The sequence below is a fragment of the Nuphar pumila genome, chromosome 13, assembly GCF_984573655.1.
Source record: "Nuphar pumila chromosome 13, dmNupPumi1.hap1.1, whole genome shotgun sequence".
In the NCBI taxonomy this organism is placed as follows: Eukaryota; Viridiplantae; Streptophyta; class Magnoliopsida; order Nymphaeales; family Nymphaeaceae; genus Nuphar; species Nuphar pumila.
The window spans coordinates 26,546,928-26,565,163 of record NC_143261.1 but is presented as its reverse complement, the minus strand read 5'-3'; the positions used below and the strand labels follow the sequence as shown (position 1 = coordinate 26,565,163).

The 18,236-nt window shown below is 38.3% G+C and overlaps 1 protein-coding gene across 4 annotated transcripts in view; it reads left to right on the top strand.

Moving 5' to 3' along the window:
- Positions 1-348: 348 nt before the first annotated feature.
- Positions 349-18,236, top strand: part of LOC149818164 (ADP-ribosylation factor GTPase-activating protein AGD4-like) — a 57,146-nt gene continuing 39,258 nt past the window's right edge. For 3 of the 4 annotated variants that reach the window (XM_089985888.1, XM_089985887.1, XM_089985886.1), the window contains exons 1-2: positions 349-553; positions 18,093-18,169. In XM_089985888.1, the coding sequence (XP_089842014.1) occupies positions 506-553; positions 18,093-18,169 (125 nt within the window). In that variant the 5' untranslated portion in view covers positions 349-505. The remainder of the gene's footprint in view (positions 554-18,092; positions 18,170-18,236) is intronic. The other variant, XM_089985889.1, reaches the window with a different exon arrangement.

Here is an 18,236-nt window from a genome sequence, read left to right as displayed (position 1 = left end):
AGGGTTTGGTGATAAAGGAGGAGGTCCAATTGAAATTCTAGCTGTTTCGAAGGGTCTAATTAGTATATGGAGTAGGGTTTGGTTTGTGAAATTTCATATCAGACCTGGGGTCCAATTAAGACCTATGACTTTTCAAGATAAAAACTATTACTTTACCCTGTATGAACTGGTATACTTTTTAGAACCGGGGTATGCTTTTTCTTATGCCCGACCCAGGTCTGGATTCGGAACTCTCACCTCAAAACCAGATCGAGATTCAGACTCACCTGAGCTCGAACCAGATCCGACCCGTTGACACGCCTACCTAGGTGAGGAGCTGTTAATGTTTCGCACGCGCTAGAAAACGACGTCAGACCTGCTTCGCAGGCTTGAACCCTAGGTAGAGTCTACCGACGTTCCACTCGCTTGCAGATAGATCTTGGATCGAAGCCGGTTTCAAGAAGCAAGAAGGGCTCGTTTTCTTCCTCATCCCTCTCTCCTTGCTACCCTCTTGGCCGTGGAAACAATGGTGTATTTTGCTAAGCTGGAGGACTCCCCCATGTTCCGAGATCAGGTGGGTTTTGTGTTCCTTAGTTGCGTTTCTTTATGCTTTCTCTTTTCCCATTTCATTACAGGTATTGTATTGGTGGGTCTAATGATGATTCCTGCGATACCCATGTTTTCCCCCCTTCAACGAGGTTGTAGTTTCTTGTGTTTTCTGACTCCCCATTTCGTTATCGATGTTGTATTGATGACTAATGGCGATTCCTTCGATACCCATCTTTTCTCTTTACCAAACTTATGTTTTCTTGGTTTATTTAGTGGAACTTTGGATCTTCAATGAGGTCGTTCGGGTAATTTTGGGACACCAAAATTCTGGTTTTAGTGTATCTTTTATTTATTTTTTAACGGGTGACATTCAATTATGGATGTCCGTGGTGGTGGGTGGTTGTTTCGTGGTGAATGATAACGAGTTTGTGACTTTCCATATTCCTTTTTAGCCTCTCAACTTCTTTCCTCGGCGACAGCATAGCTGGTTTCATGTTTGAGTCATTCATGGCGCCTTTTTTGTTTTAATATTATTGTATTTTAGCTTGATATAGAAATCGTGATGATTAGTGATTGATTTGTGTTGAATAATGATGAATTCGTGATTACCCATTTCTCTTTTTTCTTGTTCTGACTGACCTATTTGGAAAAGTGGGTTCTGGTTACTGGAATCGATTACTTTGTGTTTAATTTTTGTTCCTTTTTGGGTCAAAATCAAGTGCTTTATTGTGTTATGGGTTCTTTAGTGTTTTTTATTTTATTTTGTTGGTTTGCTAAAATCACGTGTTATCTCGCAACTAGTTCTTACTTCTTTGGAAACATTTCCTTTTTTTGTGTTGTTGGTTGTCAGCGGTTGAAATTTTGCTCCTACTGATCAAATAAATGAAAGTTGGGCATCAAATCAATTTGATGACTGCTCTTCCTTTTCTCTGATTCGTCGTTTGGTTCGTTTGCGGTTTACACAGGCTTCTGGTGCCTTATGTTCATATCGTTAGATTGTTGGTAGTGTATGTAATATAACCTTGCATGGTTGCACTTAATAAAGTTCATGCAAGGGTAGTTTGGCACAGATGAATCTCTTTTATGTGAATTTAGAAGATGACATGGAAACCTTTCAGGTGTCGTCATCATCATCATCATCATCATTATTATGGAACTAAGGTGTTTGTAATATTTCTTGGATGATTTCTCCTAACTTTGAGGATTGGTAATAGTCAGGAACTTGTAAAGAGGCCCTCTTTTAATTGAACAAGATACCTTTGATGTATAGTATGACTTTTATCAAATTGTCCCTGTCTTAGATTCACTCAATTTTAAGAAGCTCAATCTGGATGAATATTATAATTTAGAAAAAACATGCCATGATGAAAAAAGAGAGGTATTGGGTGAGTCTAAAGGCAGTGCACCGCTAGGTAAGGATACATCGTGGTGGAACGAGGATGTCAAATTAGCTATTAAGGTTAAAAGAGAGTGTTATAGAAATCTAAGTAAAAGTCGTGATAATGAGAATTTGGAGAAGTATATAATAGCAAAGAAGGAAGCTAAAAAAGTAGTTCGGAACGCAAGGGATAAGGTATATAAGGAGGTTTATGACAAGTTGGATACCAAAGAGGGTGAGAAGGATATTTATAGGATTGCAAAAATGAGAGATAGGAAATCGAGGGATCTGGGTATGGTTAGATGTATCAAAGATGAAACGCAAAGGGTTTTAGTCAAAGATGAGGAGATTAAGGAGAGATGGAAAGATTATTTTGATAAGCTATTTAATGAAAGTCATGCTCAGGATCTTGGAGACTTTTCCATTCCTTTTCATGAGATGAATCGTGACTTCATGCGCAAGATTCAAAAGAAAGAAATTGCAGAGGCTTTGAAGAAAATGAAATCAAGAAGGGTAGTTGGCCCAGATGGTATACCTATCGAGGCTTGGAAATGCTTGGGAGAGAAAGGTTTAGAATGGTTGACAAATCTTTTTAACAAGATTTGGCGGACAAATAAGATGCCTAATGAGTGGAGGAAGAGTACTTTGGTGCCTCTATATAAGAATAAGGGTGATATACAAGATTGCACAAACTATCGTGGTATAAAACTCATGAGTCATACTATGAAACTTTGGGAGAGGGTGATTGAGTCTAGGTTGATGAAGGTTGTCATGATATCGGAGAATCAATTTGGTTTTATGCCTGGAAGATCTACTATGGAAGCTATACATCTTCTTAGACAACTTATCGAGAGAAATAGAGAGAGGAATAAAATTTTGCATATGGTTTTTATTGATTTAGAGAAGGCATACGATCGAGTACCTAGGGACGTTCTCTGGTGGACAATGATGAAGAAAGGTGTTTCTCTCAAGTACATTAAAATAATTAAAGATATGTATGAAGGAGTAGTAACCAATGTCCGCACTTGTGGAGGGGTGACAACCAATTTTCCTATAACGGTTGGGTTACATCAAGGATCTGCTTTAAGCCCTTTCCTATTTGCTATAGTGATGGATGAGCTTACGAGATCAATTCAAGAAAATGTGTCGTGGTGTATGTTGTTTGCTGATGATATTGTTTTGATTGATGAGTCTAGAGCTGAGGTTAATGCTAAGTTAGAATTATGGAGACAGACATTGGAAGCAAGAGGTTTTAAGTTGAGTAAGAGTAAGACAGAATACATGGAATGTCGGTTTAGTAACCAACGAAGTAATGATGAGAGTGTAGTGAAGCTTGGTGAGCAAGAAATACCGGTGGATGATTGTTTCAAATATTTGGGATCTATCATTCAAAAGTATGGAGAAATTGATGGTGATGTAAATCATAGGATAAAGGTTGGCTGGATGAAATGGAAGAGTGCAACTGGAGTGTTGTGCGATTGTAGAATGCCATTGCGGTTGAAGGAAAAGTTTTATAGGACGACTATTAGGCCCGCTTTACTATATGGTACGGAATGTTGGGCTGCCAAGAGACATTATATTCAAAAAATGAGTGTAGCCGAGATGCGTATGCTGAGATGGATGTGTGGAAATACAATAAAAGATAAGATTCAGAACGAGGAGATACGTAAGAAGGTAGGCGTTGCACCCATTGAAAATAAGATGAGAGAGAATCGTTTACGGTGGTTTGGACATATTTGACGAAAGCCTAATGATGCTCCAGTTAGAAGGATGGAGAAATGGGAAAATATATTAGTTAAAAGAGGTCGGGGTAGGCCTAGGAAGACATGGATGGAGGTGATAGGAAAGTATATGAATGCTTTGAACTTCACCGAGGACATGGCATTGGATAGAAATGAATGGAGGAGAAGGATTCATGTGGAAGACCCAGAATGATTTTCTTTGTTGGTTCATATCGCCGACCTCAATTGTTTTGGGATGAAGGCGTAGTTGTTGTTGTTTTGTTTGTTGTATGCCATGATGAAAAAAAAAGAAGACAAAAAAGGAGATTATATTTAAAAAATAAAAGAGGGTTTCATTATTTTATATATTTTTACATTGCTTCAACATTTCGACCATCCAATCTAACAGACTTGCATTTTTTTAGAAATCTAAGTTGATATGTTTTTAATTTAATATATTTTCGTTTAGATTCTTTGCTTCGGTTGAGGGATGTAAACTATGCTAGTGATCATCTATCCTAAACCTAAATGAGGACAAAAGATTATATGTTTTCTTGAACAAAAACAAGCAACCTTATAGATAAAGTTTGACTTATATAAATACTTTGCTAGATATAATAACATAAGATCTTATTCTTTAATGTGAACCAATCTTTATCTCTTTAAGAGAAAAAAAGTGAACCCTCCTTTAGAAAGGTGTTTTTATCTGGTTATCATTTAGTTTATAGCTGCACAATTATCCAAGTTTTCTGAAAAGAATTCATAAATCTGTGCTATCTGTAGAGAAATATGTCTGAGAAAGACCAATTAATCCTCTACATGTAGGTTTCTCTTTATAAATACAGGCAACAAACCAGCATTTAGTGTTGGCAACCCTAGCCTTCTTGATGCAGTGGAACAACCGGCGTCGCGTGCATGGTCTTGGCAAACAAGAACACGACCCACACGGTCGTGCGCTACTCAGCGATGAGAAGGACAACCACTACTTGACGCAGTGGTGAAAACTGCAACCTTCACGCACGGGCGTTGACGTGAAGCCTGCTGGTGTAGTGAGGATGCCAATGTTAATGGAATGACGTAGGCTGTATCCTCCCAATGCACAACTGTGCAACACGATAATCCAATGGCAGCGTGAAGACATGAAAGCTCAGATCAATGTATTCAAGCCACAATGCATTAAAAGATTGGTAACGTTTACAAACTGAAAGTACTAACAATGAAAAAAACAAAGACTGACAGAGATTAAACAGACTGGTTGAAAAAGAATAAAGAAATAAACAAAACAGTAATAACGCGCGGCTGAAGCAAAAGTGGCAGTCAAACTTTTCAGAACTCCAGTGCAAAGAATCTAATATAATTAAACTACTGACAGGAAGAAGACAAAGAGGAAAAAAAATGCTGAAAGGGAAAAAACAAGGTGAAACCAGCGGCTGGAAAGAAAGAAAATAAAGACAAAAAATGAAAGTGCTGTAACTACTAGCAAACACTGGCAAACAGACAGATAACATCAATGCAGCTAGCCAAAAGGTTGGTGTAGGCTGAGCATGACAGAGAAATAAAAATAAAAAAACATAAGGAAGGTAAAAGCTATTGTAGGCAGAACGTGACAGGAAGAAAAATACTGTAAAAAAAAGAGGATTGTTGAAACTTCAAGGCTGCAATTGAACGAACAAAAGAAAAGAAAAGTTGTTGCGATTTTTCAATGTTCGTTCAATTGCAACCTTGAAGTTTCAACAATCTTTTTTTTTTTTACGGTGTTTTTCTTCCTGTCACGTTCTGCCTACAATAGCTTTTACCTTCCTTATGTTTTTTTATTCTTATTTCCCTGTCATGTTTAGCCTACAACAGCCTTTTGGCTAGCTGCATTGATGTTATTTGTCTGTTTGCCAGTGGTTACAACACTTTCATTTTTTGTCTTTATTTTCTTTCATTCCAGTCGCTGGTTTCACCTTGCTTTTCCCTTTCAGCATTTTTTTCCCTCTTTGTCTTCTTTTGTCAGTAGTTTAATTATATTAGATTCTTTGCATTGGAGTTCTGAAAAGTTTGGCTGCCACTTTTGCTTCAGCCGCACGTTATTACTGTTTTGTTTATTTCTTTATTCCTTTTCAATCAGTCTGTTTAATCTCTGTCAGTCTTTGTCTTTTTCATTGTTAGTACTCTCAGTTTATAAACATTACCAGTCTTTTAATGCATTGTGGCTCGAATACATTGATCTGAGCTTTCCTGTCTTCACGCTGCCATTGGATTATCGTGTTGCACGGTTTTGCATTGGGAGGATACAACCTACGTCATTCCATTAACAAGGCTATTGGCATCCTCACTACACCAGCAAGCTTCACGTCAACGCCCGTGCGTGAAGGTTGCAGTTTCCACCACTGCGTCAAGTGGTGGTTGTCTTTCTCATCGTTGAGTAGCGCACGATCGTGTGGGTCGTGTTCTCGTTTGCCAAGACCACGCACGCGACGCCGGTTGTTCCACTGCATCAAAATGGTATCAAAGCCCAGGTTTTCTTCCGTCGTCAGCGATATGGTTCAGGAGGCGAGGAGCGATCCGACGAATGGAAACGAGCAGGAGAATGCCGGCAGCGAGAGTCCAATGCTGCGTATGTTGGGAAGGATGACCAGAATGGAGGAAAATATGTCGAGGATGAGCAGAGAAATCGTGGGCATCTCAAAACGACTGGATGGGATGGAGGCCCGACTAGTCACCCTCGAAACATAGGGAGAGGGGCGTGCAACGTCAACCCAAAAGCAGGGGGCAGATCAGGGTTGCCAACCGATTCATGTTCAGCCTGTCCAAGACGAAGTTCCAACGTCGGCACTCCCTCCCTATTCCGAGTTGCCTCTTCTGCTCCAGGCGAACCAGAGGAACCACACAGGTATGCCTCCTCCCCTGGGTGTTTCCCTTTCTCTGCAGCAAGCCCTTACGGCTGCACCACCGGCCAGACCTACTCTGCAGGACCCCAACTTCACGCTTGGTCCTGCCGAAGGTCCAGGCCCGTGGCCGCGAGTTGCTGGGACAGTCCCATATGGTGGGTCGTGCCAGCAGGGTCCCAACATCGCGCTGGGCCTGGCTGTCGATAGAGGCGCGACGACACAACTCGGGAAGGCAAAAATTTTTTAGGATCCTGCGTATGGAAGCAAGAAGACAACAACCCGTGGGAACCCTATCGTTGCGGAAACGGGTCAGCCGATGCACCCTCAGCCTGCCCTTCTCACCACCACACCTTCAGTTCTCCCTCCCTATTCTAATCCGAGTCCTCCACTCCAGCCGAATCAAGGATCCATCGCAGATCATAGTGGGAAGCTTGAGTGCTTATCTGTGCTAGCAAGGATAGGACAACAATTTACCATTTGCTTTTGTGCTGAAAGTCCTGTTTCAGTGGATGGTCTACCTCTTTGGAAGTTTTAAGATAGAGTAGAAACCCTCCCAACCAAAGATCCTAGTCTTGCATTCATTGGCCAGAAGGTTGTCCAGGTGGAAGAGCCAGAGCCTCTTGTTTATCTCATTTTAATCTCTTCTGGGCCTGCATTTGTTGGTGAAATCTTCCGTCTCTGTGTTTGTGACTGCTAAAGGACATATGGTCTGCTCTGGGGAGCTGAAGATAAACCTTGTAGACACCAAAGGGGGCATACTTGCAACCAGAGACATTGAATCTCTCTTTAGAAAATCATGATGTGCAACTTCTTAGTGTTTCAACATCAACTGAAGAAAACAGTTCCCAACCAAATGCCAAAAATATCAGAAAAATTCAAGAGTCTTTTGGGTTGTTTTCTGTGTCATTCTTGAATGTGGGTGAATCATGGTCCTACAGGTTAGACATCAAGTGGCAGAGACCAAAATTGGTGATGCTGTATGTTTCACTGGGGTACTCCCCTAATAGCTGGGAAACATACAAAAGGAGCTCGCCTTCCCTCATGATCCTGTGCATGGAGACCATAAGACAACAAATCCACGAGCGAGAGCAGGAGAACCCTTGGAGACGGGCCCAGACTCAAGAGGGTCCAGACCCGAGTTCGTGGAAACGGGACCCGGGACAGGGGACCATCCTTTGGGTCCCCGGGAGCGGGACCATCAACAACTATTTCAACCATTCAGAGAACAACAACAACATTTTGCAACTGTTGCTGAATTGGCTACAACATTACTCTCAGTTCTCCTCTACTTGAGATGGTGCAAGAAGCGGCAGGTCTACCATGATAAAGATGTGTCCGATCTATATGCATACTGTGGTGACAATAAGTCGTCAGAGCTGACTTCTTCCCAACCGGGGGAGAATGATGCAGAGCACGTCCCAGATCTAGCAGGAAACATGAGTTGTCTCGGGTCCAGGACCGGACTCAAGACCCGGATCCAGATGAGGCCTTTACAGCCCCTCTAGGGTTTTGTGCGCAGGGGGGAAGATTGATATCTGCAGCCGTCTTTTGCATTCTGTTCTTTCCTCTACAACATTTGGTTTTTTTTCACATTGTTTTCGTTTAATTTTTACATTCAGCAACTCGCCATTCTTTCTTTCCTAGTTATTGTTATTGTATTTGTTTCTGTTAAAGTTCTGATTCATTGTTTCAAAGATCTCCATTGAGATAAAAGACAAAATAAAAAAAAGGTTCCTGCTATTGTATTTTGAGGGTTAGCGTCTGTGCCTTTTTTTTTCTTCCCCGCTCATAGCACGACGTGGGTTGAGCTTTCAGTTCAGCCCACAGCACTCGAGAAACTCGACGTCCCCCTGCATCACTTCTCCTCAACCATAAAGACTTGCATATTTACCAATAAAGTGAAGAAAAGGAAGAGAACAACATTAATGGAATAATAATACGGTATGTTGTTAAACATGGCATGGTTTGCAGTGGAGCTAGAATTGATGGGGACGGGTATTAGTGTTATTTCCAAAGGCAAACTCATTCATGGTATTTAGAACTTTTTGTATTTGATAGACTAATAATTCTCTGTTTCTTACATTGCAGGGTTGATTTTGTTTTTATTATTGAATCATTTACTATTGAATCCATTGACAATATGTGTTCTAAATGTTCTTGAAGAAATTTGCTGGATATTTACTCATGACGAACATTACATTCTTGCATGCATACATAATACTTATCTTTACTTATATTTATAGATGTGCTAGTCTGATTGCTCCTCCTAATGGAATGGTCAAAATCAAAGGAAGGTTAGGTAAAATTGAAGTTCTACTGTGGTGTATTTGGGTAATTCACTCAAACTTATGTTTGAAACTGATATATATATATATATATATATATATATATATATATATATATATATATATATATATATATATGGAAACCTACAAAATGGGAACAGTGCTAAATGAGACATGCTATTGGATTTCCTGTTTTTTTTTTTTAAATTTGACTGTACAGATGTGTTCTATATGCTTGTTTTTATAGGAGTCACTTCTTGGAGCATTTGATTCAGATGCATAGACAGGTTTTTTTAAGGTTTCAAAAATCAACAGCCTACAATTTTCATAAATTTTTGAGGCTTCAAATACCATTTTTTCATCCAAAAAACATGATCCAAGTGTCGATTTCTAGTAAATCAATCATGCTGAACACATCTATGGGGTCGGAATTTTGAAAAAAAAACTGGAAATCCAATAGCATGTTTCATTTAGCACCGTGCCCATTTTGTTGGTTTCTATTTCCTCATATATATATATATATAGGTATATATATATATATATATATAGGTATATATATATATTAAAAAATTGCATTTGAGAACTATAAACAAAAACAATGATTATGTCACTTTGAATTTCTCCGTTATAAATTTTTTTTTATAACTTTGGACATGGATGTTACTTTGGAAGTCGGGATTCCACACTTACTAGGCCGGTGACCTCCGATGCTCACTTTCCAAACAGAACCCTAATGGAACTTGAGAATGATATATGCATTTTGCCTATCGGAGGTCAAGGTAGTCATATAACATTGTTATATTTGCCCTCCTCACTCAACGATTCTTTGTGGGGTACAAAGAAATCTGAGAGAGAGAGAGAGAGAGAGAGAGAGAGGATGTGTTCTCATCGTGGATTTACCAATTACCACCAGCATCGACAGCTAGGGTCGTCCATCTACCCCACGAGGACAAGCACACGTGCGTTCGTGCTGTACGGTACCTACGGACAGCCCATATTTATCATTTCATTATGAACGCTTTTCCTACCAAATTCATACTTTTCATCAACATGCATCCCTTCTGTCCGCCACCATTCACAATCTCACTTATCCACACAATTTTTTTAGGCGGATCCCACCAGCTACTATTCAACGTACCACTGGGGTTGGGTTTGAACCTGTAACGTCCCACCACAACCCACCACAAGGAGACGTACACTGACAGCTGCTGCCAACCACGCGGAGCCCCGTTGGTACTTATCCACACACACACGTGCGGCTGAGCTCGAACTAACTTGTTTAGAAAAATATTTTGAAAATGATAGAATTTGAAATATAAGAAAACTTTCCCCTTGAATCAGTGAAAAAAAATTTTCCCCTTGATTCAAGTGCAATTTTTTTTTTGAAATTGCGCCGCACCCGTGTCGCACCCGCACCCATGTGACATAGGTTTCCAACCAATTCAATGCAAAAATTGTGCAGATGAAAGGAATGGTTTTGTTTGATATTTCTATTTTTTGCACTGATTCAAGGGGAAAGTTTTTATCAAAAGAACTAACTGCAGTTTATCTTATTAACAGAATGTCACTCTCTTCCTTAAAAAACATCTCCTATTGAAAAACTTTTCAAACATATCCCAGATTATTCTAGGTTAAAGGTTATTTCGTTTTTATTGATAAAAATGACAAACTCTCTCCTTATTCTATTCTTTGTGTTTTTCTAGGATATGCAAATTATAAAAAAGGTTACAGATGTTTTGACTTTAAAACTAAAAGGTTATGTGTCAAGGAATGCATCTTTTTTGGAAAAAGAAAGTTTTTTTGAAATTGAGAAAGCTAAGGAAATAAATGAGTTTTTTTTTGTTGAATTTAATTTCAAAGATTAATGAGTGTGATATTGATGAAAACTAAGAAGTTAAAATGATATGATTGTGAAAATCTCTATAAAAAAGGATTTTGTGTATAAACACAATACTAGAAACACAAAGTGTGCACAAAGGCATAAAAGGAGAACTCTCACAAGTGCACAAAGGCACGGATACAAATGCACAAAAGCATAAAAGGAGAACTCTCACAAGTGCACAAAGGCACGGATACAAATGCACAAACGTAAAAAAATATCAACTTCAATATGTTGGGTCCCAAAAGAGGGCTTTACAAAAGTGTAAGTTACAAGGGGGTAACACCCCATATTTATAATACAAGGAGAGAGGGAATGAGGGAGTGTTGGGCTCCCAACGGCTCTAAATAGAGCTGTTGGGAGTCCAACAGCTCTCTCTACTTTATGCTTTTTGACTTTGGTCAAAAAAGCATAAAGCCAAATAAGTCCAAAAACTAAACTAAAAAAGAAAAAGAAACCTAACCTAGTTAAATAAACTAACCTAATCCTAACTAAACTTAAAAGTAAACTAAAACTATGAGATTACATATTGAATTATGTTACATTATTTAACACCCCCCCTCAAACTTAGGGTGACATAACCGAAAGTTTGCCAAGAAGGAAGTTAAATCTTGGAGAGCATAACGCTTTGGTGAAGAAGTCTGCTAGTTGGTATTCTGATGTAACATATGGAAGGTCTATAGTTCTTCTTAAGTATTCTTCACGAACATAGTGGCAGTCCATCTCAATGTGCTTCGTGCTCTCATGGAATGTGTGATTTTTGGCAATATAAATTGCACTTTTATTATCACAACATAGTTTTGTGGGCCCTTGAACTTGAATATTCATATCTTCCAGCAAGTTGCGAATCCAAACAATCTCCATGGTAGTAGATGCCATGGCTCTATATTCGGCTTCTGTGGATGAAAGCGAGACCTTATGTTGTTTCTTGCATCTCCAAGAAATTAAAGATTCCCCTAAAAAAATACAAAAACCAGTGGTGGAGTGACTGTTATTTGGGTCACCTCCCCAATCAGAGTCAGTATAAGCAATTAAATTCAATTCAGAAGAAGAAGATAGAAATACCCCATTGTTTACTGTACCCTTTATATATCTGATGATGCGGAGAATGACATTCATATGAACTGAAGTAGGTGCATGTTGAAACTGACTAGCAACATGTACAACATGAGAAATATCAGGCCTCGTAATGCTGAGATACGTTAAAGATCCAACCAGTTGTCGGTAAGGTGTGAGATCTTTTAGGAGAATCCCATCATCAATCTTCATCTTTGAACCTACTATTTCAGGAGTTTCACAGACCTTGTCATCTGTGATTCCTGATCGGTCAAGAATCTCACAAGCAAGTTTAGTTTGAGACAAAAAATAGCCTCTGTGAGAATAGGCAACCTCAATTCCCAAAAAATATGTCAGAAATCCTAAGTCTGACATTTCAAATCTTGAAGTCAGGATAGATTTAATGCTCTTGATTCCTTTGACATCATCACCTGTTATTAACATATCATCAACATATAACAGTAATATAACAATTCCTGCATCAGATTTCTTAACAAACAATGCAGTGTCAGTATAGCATGAAGTAAAACCATTTTCAGTCATTACATTGTTAAACCTATCGTGCCAAGCCTTGGGAGCTTGTTTCAAGCCATAAAGAGCTTTACGAAGACGAAGAACTTTATTTTTAGGAATTTCCATACCTAACCATACGAGCTACTGGAGCAAATGTCTCTTCATAGTCAATCCCGTATTCTTGACTATACCCTTTAACTACAAGACGAGCTTTATACCTCTCAAGAGAACCATCACTCTTTGTTTTGACTTTGAACACCCATCGGCATCCTATAGTTTTCTTTCCACTGTGAAGCGTTTGAAATTCCCAAGTGTTGGCTTTCCTAAGCGCTTTGAGTTCATTCTCCATGGCTTCTCTCCATTCAATACATCGTTTGGCATCTTCAAAATTTTTTGGTTCAAAATATGAGTGAATGACACTTAAGCAAGCCCGATATTTAGGAGAGAAAGAATCAAAAGATACGAATCTAGAGGGAGTTCTTCTAGTTCTCTCGGTTCTTCTAGGGTTTGAATCATGTGAGGGGATAGATTCGCTAGGTTCACTATATTGCTCAATAGCACTTCTAAAGGGGAGTCTATCTCTATGAGTATAGGTGATAGGGTCTCTAGTTATATTTTCTTCTTAAGAGGTAGTAGGGTTAGAGTTATTGTTGATTTCAACCACTTCATTGTCACTGTTATATGTTGATTCATCATCACTAGAGATATCATCATCTTTAGATAAAAGATCAAAGAGAAAGGAATAGTCAACAATTTCTAAATGAGATTCATTCTTTTCAAAACCACTATTATTTTCTAAAAATGTTACATTCCTTGAGACATATAACTTATCATTTTTAGTATCATAACATCGAAACCCTTTTTGGGTTTCGGAGTAGCCAAGAAAAGCACAAGGAATGGCTTTAGGTGAGAGTTTATCATTCTTATCTGTAAGGACAAAGCACTTACAACCAAAAACTCTCAATCTATTATAATCGGGTTCTTTTTCATATAGAGTTTCGAAAGGAGAGATTTTATCTAAATTTTTGGATGGAAGACGATTAATAAGATAAACTGAAGCAAGAGCCGCTTCGGCCCAAATTTTTTTTGGAATACTTTGGGAAATAAGAAGGGTTCTAGTGGTTTCAATGATATGCCTATGCTTCCTTTCGGCTAACCCATTTTGTTGTGGGGTCTTAGGACACGATCTTTGATGGACAATACCATAGTCTTCAAGATATTTCTTAAATTCATTGGAAAGATATTCGCCTCCGGAATCAGTCCTAAAAATCTTTAAATTACTATTAAATTGATTCTTAATTATCATATGATATGATTTAAAACATGAAAACACTTCGTGCTTATGTTTAAGGAAATATATCCAACAATATCGAGAAAAATCATCTACAAAAATCACATAATAGGCAAAGCCTCCCTTGGATATGACGGGTGCCGGTCCCCAAACATCCGAATGAACAATTTCAAAAGGTTTTGTGGTAAACATAGATATTTGTTCAAAAGGCATACTTCTCATTTTTCCAAGAATACAATCATTACAAGAGAAAGTATTTTTACAAAGATTTTTAATAAAATGCAAATAGAATAACTTGGTGATGTTGGGATGACCAAGTCTTTTGTGCCAAACATTTATGTCTTTATGTTGGGCCACATTACAAAAAGGGGTTTTAGGGATTTGGAGAGAATTCACATAGTACAAGTCTCCCTTCCTAGAGCCTTCCCCAATCAACTTCCCGGACCGGTGATCCTGTATTAAACACTTATTAGATGAAAATTGAATGTCACATCCAAGGTCCGAGAGTTGAGAGACGGAAAGTAAGTTCAAATTCAATTTAGGTATAAATCTAATTTTGAGAATAAAAAAATTTTGAGTTTCAAAGTTTCCAATCCCCTTAATTTCAAGAGAAGTGCCATCCGCAGTTGAAACAAAAGATGGTGATAAACTTTTAAAATATTCAGAAAGAGAAGAGATGTTTGGAGACATATGAAAAGATGCACCCGAATCTAAAAGCCAAGAAGTTTTACCTGGAGGAGAAGGAGTGGATACGGCGGCATCGGAAATAGCTCCCTTAAGAAGAGGTTGAAGAGCTTCCATAATTTGATTTAGAGAGAGAGCTCCACTTGTAGATTCCTCTTTTTGTGATTGAGATGTGGTTGCCATTGCAAGTAGTTTCTTCCATTTAGGACAAACCGGTTTGATGTTACCGGGTTCCTTGCAAAAGTGGCACACAATTTTGCTATTGTCCCTTCTTCCACCTTGACCACCATTGTATCCTTGATTTTGGTTTTTAAAGTGAGGAGGTTTATATGTCCTCAAGTTGTTGCCAGGCCTAGACACGACATTAGCTCCATCACATTCATCTTGATTTGTGGGCATTGCAAGAACACTTGGATTTTGCTTGCTAATGCCCATACGAGTTTCCTCTCCACTTAACTTGGTAATAACATCTTCAATGAAAGGAGATGTGAAAGAAGATAGAAGAGAGGACCAAATTTGTTCAAATTCGGGTCGAAGACCATTTAGGAAGTTAAAGAAGTGATCTTCCTCTAATTACTTGTATCTAAGTTCAATAGCTTCGCCACTCCACTTGGGCTCAAGCATGGCAAGCTCATCCCAAATAGAGGATAATTCAGCAAAGTACTCACGAATAGACATCTCATTTTGTTGTAGGGTCAAGGCCCTCTTTTGAAGATAGTACTTGTGAGATAAGTCTCGTGAAGTATACATCTTTTCAAGATAATGCCAAGCTTCAGAGGCTTTCTTGAATTTGATGATATTGGCATTGATCTTGGTTTCAACGGATGGGAAGATCCAAGATAGGATCTTGAAGTTTCTCATTTCCCATTCCTCATGTTTCTTTGAATATTCTTCAAGAGCTTTTTGTCTTTCTTCTCCTTCAAGAATTTTGATTTCTCCTCTTTCAACCATCGTAATTTTTGGTTCGGGTTCCATTATGGAACCTTGAACATATCCCCAAAGCCCCTTTCCTTTAATATGAGCTTCCATATTTCCGGCCCATACATGATAATTGGAACCATTGAGCTTAAAGCCAAGAGAGAAATGAGAGTCTTTTTCACCCATTAGAGAGATAAGATGAAGGAGAAAAATACGTACCACAAAGAGATTTTAACTCTTGTTGTAGTAATATTCCAAAATATTTGATGAAGAGAAGTCTTCACGCCAATCTCGAAAAAATTGAAGGCACGCTTTTCGAGGCACTTAATATTGTGAAGAATCACAAGACTTTCCTTCTCAAGCAACCTTGCTCTGATACCATGTGAAAATCTCTATAAAAAAGAATTTTGTGTATAAACACAATACTAGAAACACAAAGTGTGCACAAAGGCATAAAAGGAGAACTCTCACAAGTGCACAAAGGCACGGATACAAATGCACAAAGGCATAAAAGGAGAACTCTCACAAGTGCACAAAGGCACGGATACAAATGCACAAACGTAAAAAAATATCAACTTCAATATGTTGGGTCCCAAAAGAGGGCTTTACAAAAGTGTAAGTTACAAGGGGGTAACACCCCATATTTATAATACAAGGAGAGAGGGAATGAGGGAGTGTTGGGCTCCCAACGGCTCTAAATAGAGCTGTTGGGAGTCCAACAGCTCTCTCTACTTTATGCTTTTTGACTTTGGTCAAAAAAGCATAAAGCCAAATAAGTCCAAAAACTAAACTAAAAAAGAAAAAGAAACCTAACCTAGTTAAATAAACTAACCTAATCCTAACTAAACTTAAAAGTAAACTAAAACTATGAGATTACATATTGAATTATGTTACATTATTTAACAATGATGAGTGAAAAATCATCCCATAATGATCAAGATTGTATTCAATATTCTAGCTGTGGTAATTTAGAACATCTATGTACTTTCGAAAAATATACCAGTAATGAAAAACAGGAAGAGATACAAACAAGGTCATCTAGAGTGTCAAAAATCTCTGAAAATTTTGTGTCCTAGGAGTATTTTTCACCTAAGTATCAAACTTACGTTGCATTAATACATTCTTACGTAGAACCTTCCAACTATACTGAAGTAAAGGAACGTTTTGAGTGAGTAGAAGCTATGAGTGAAATTAAATGCCTTAGAAAAGACAAGTACCTAGACTATTCACGACATTCCATCAAGAAATAAGCCTATAGGTTGTCGATGAATGTATAAAGTTAAAACCAAGAGTGACAGACCTCTTGAAAAGTATAAATCAGATTAGATGCCAAGGGATATTCCAAGGAGTATGGAATAGACTATGTGAAAACTCTTGCTCTAGTTACTAGATTGACCACAGTTAGGACCTTAGTATCTCTTGCCTCTGTAAAAAAATATTCTATATATTAAATGGATGTTAAAAATGTGTTTCTCAATGGAAGCTTGGATGAAGAAGTTTATATGGAACCGCTCCTTGGCATAGTTATTCCTAAAGGAAAAACTCTTCATTTAGATAAGGCCTTGTATGGTCTTAAACAAGCACCAAAGGCTTGGTATGACATGTTTAGTCAAGTTATGCTTGAATTTGGTTTTTAATCGTGTCTAACTGATACCGTTTTGTTTGTTAAGATTTCTGATGCAGTTTTTATCAAGGTTGTTAAATGCGATGAGGCGAAGCGAGGCGTTGAGCCTGCGCTTCGCCTCTGAGGCGTACGCCTCTCACAACTGGTATGGAAGTGAAGCGGTGGGAGGGGAGGCAGTAAGAGAAGGATCACGCGCCCAGCTGGTACGAAAGCGAGGGATATGCCGGTCTTCCGGTGGTCGGAGAAGACTGAGCAGCAGCTGCAGCACAGCAACTCCGGTGGTCGGTGGTCACAACTGGTCGGAGGTTGATGAGGGGCGCATCACAGCAACGCCTCAGTACCTTGAGCGTGCGCCTCGCCTCTGAGGCGTACGCTTCAGGTACTGAGGCGTATGCCTCTCACAACACTGTTTTTTATTATCCTTCTCCTCTACGTGGATGATATGATTATCACTGGAAGCGATAAACAATGAGTTAAAAACATTAAAAAGTTTCTCAAAACACATTTTAAAATAACTGATGTGGGTTTTTTTAAAAAAAAAATGGTATAAAAGTTGCTTATTCTTCTAGAAGTTATTTACTGACTCAATCTAAGTTGTATCTCAGATGAGAAGAAGGTCGACACTCCCGAAGTTGTTAATGTCAAAATGAAGATTGATGATGAAAAATCACTTGAAAATCTAACACCTTAAAGACATGCGCATACAGTTCACACAACAAGCCAATTTCAATATGCTTCTACCACTGTTCATATGGGAGCTGTTTTGTGCATTATTAGATATATTAAAATATAAGCATATACATATAAGCCCTTTTAAAAATCACAAATATCTGGAATACACATATAAGCATACACATACATCTATTCTATCATTTGTCTTTCTGAAGCATATACATTAAAAACTTATCTTAAGCCTACATCTGTTTGTTGAATTGCCCTTGTCTTTGAAAAGAACTAAAGTCTCTGATTTTGTATTTGCACTTTCTTGTTCCTAATGTTTGAAATTTAAGCAGTATTCCATAATCCCTTTGTAATAATTCATATAGAACATTGAGTAACAGGAAGATATTCCAGTTTTGAATTCTTTTTCATGGGCAGGATTAATATCATGATGGTTGTGAAAGGCAAATCTAGTTTTACTGACCATGCTTATTTGTCTTGTTGAATGTGCTCGTGTGGCTTTTTATGCTATTTATTACTCCCAAAAGGGCTATTGAATTGGATTTGGCTTGTGTTGGTTTTCATTTAAAGAACAAGAGGGAACAATAACATTGAGATTTCCTCCTGACTAGCTGAACCTAAAAACTGTACTTAGTGTTTCCCTTTTTCTGGGCGACAGGTCAATTTATTGGAGCAGAGTACAGAACAATTGAAAGATCGATGCCAAAAGTTTTACAAGGGATGCAAGAAATTTAAGTAAGTTATTTCAATGACTGTTTAATCTAGTCTATTTGTCTATTGCTAATTGTGACGTGTAGCCAAT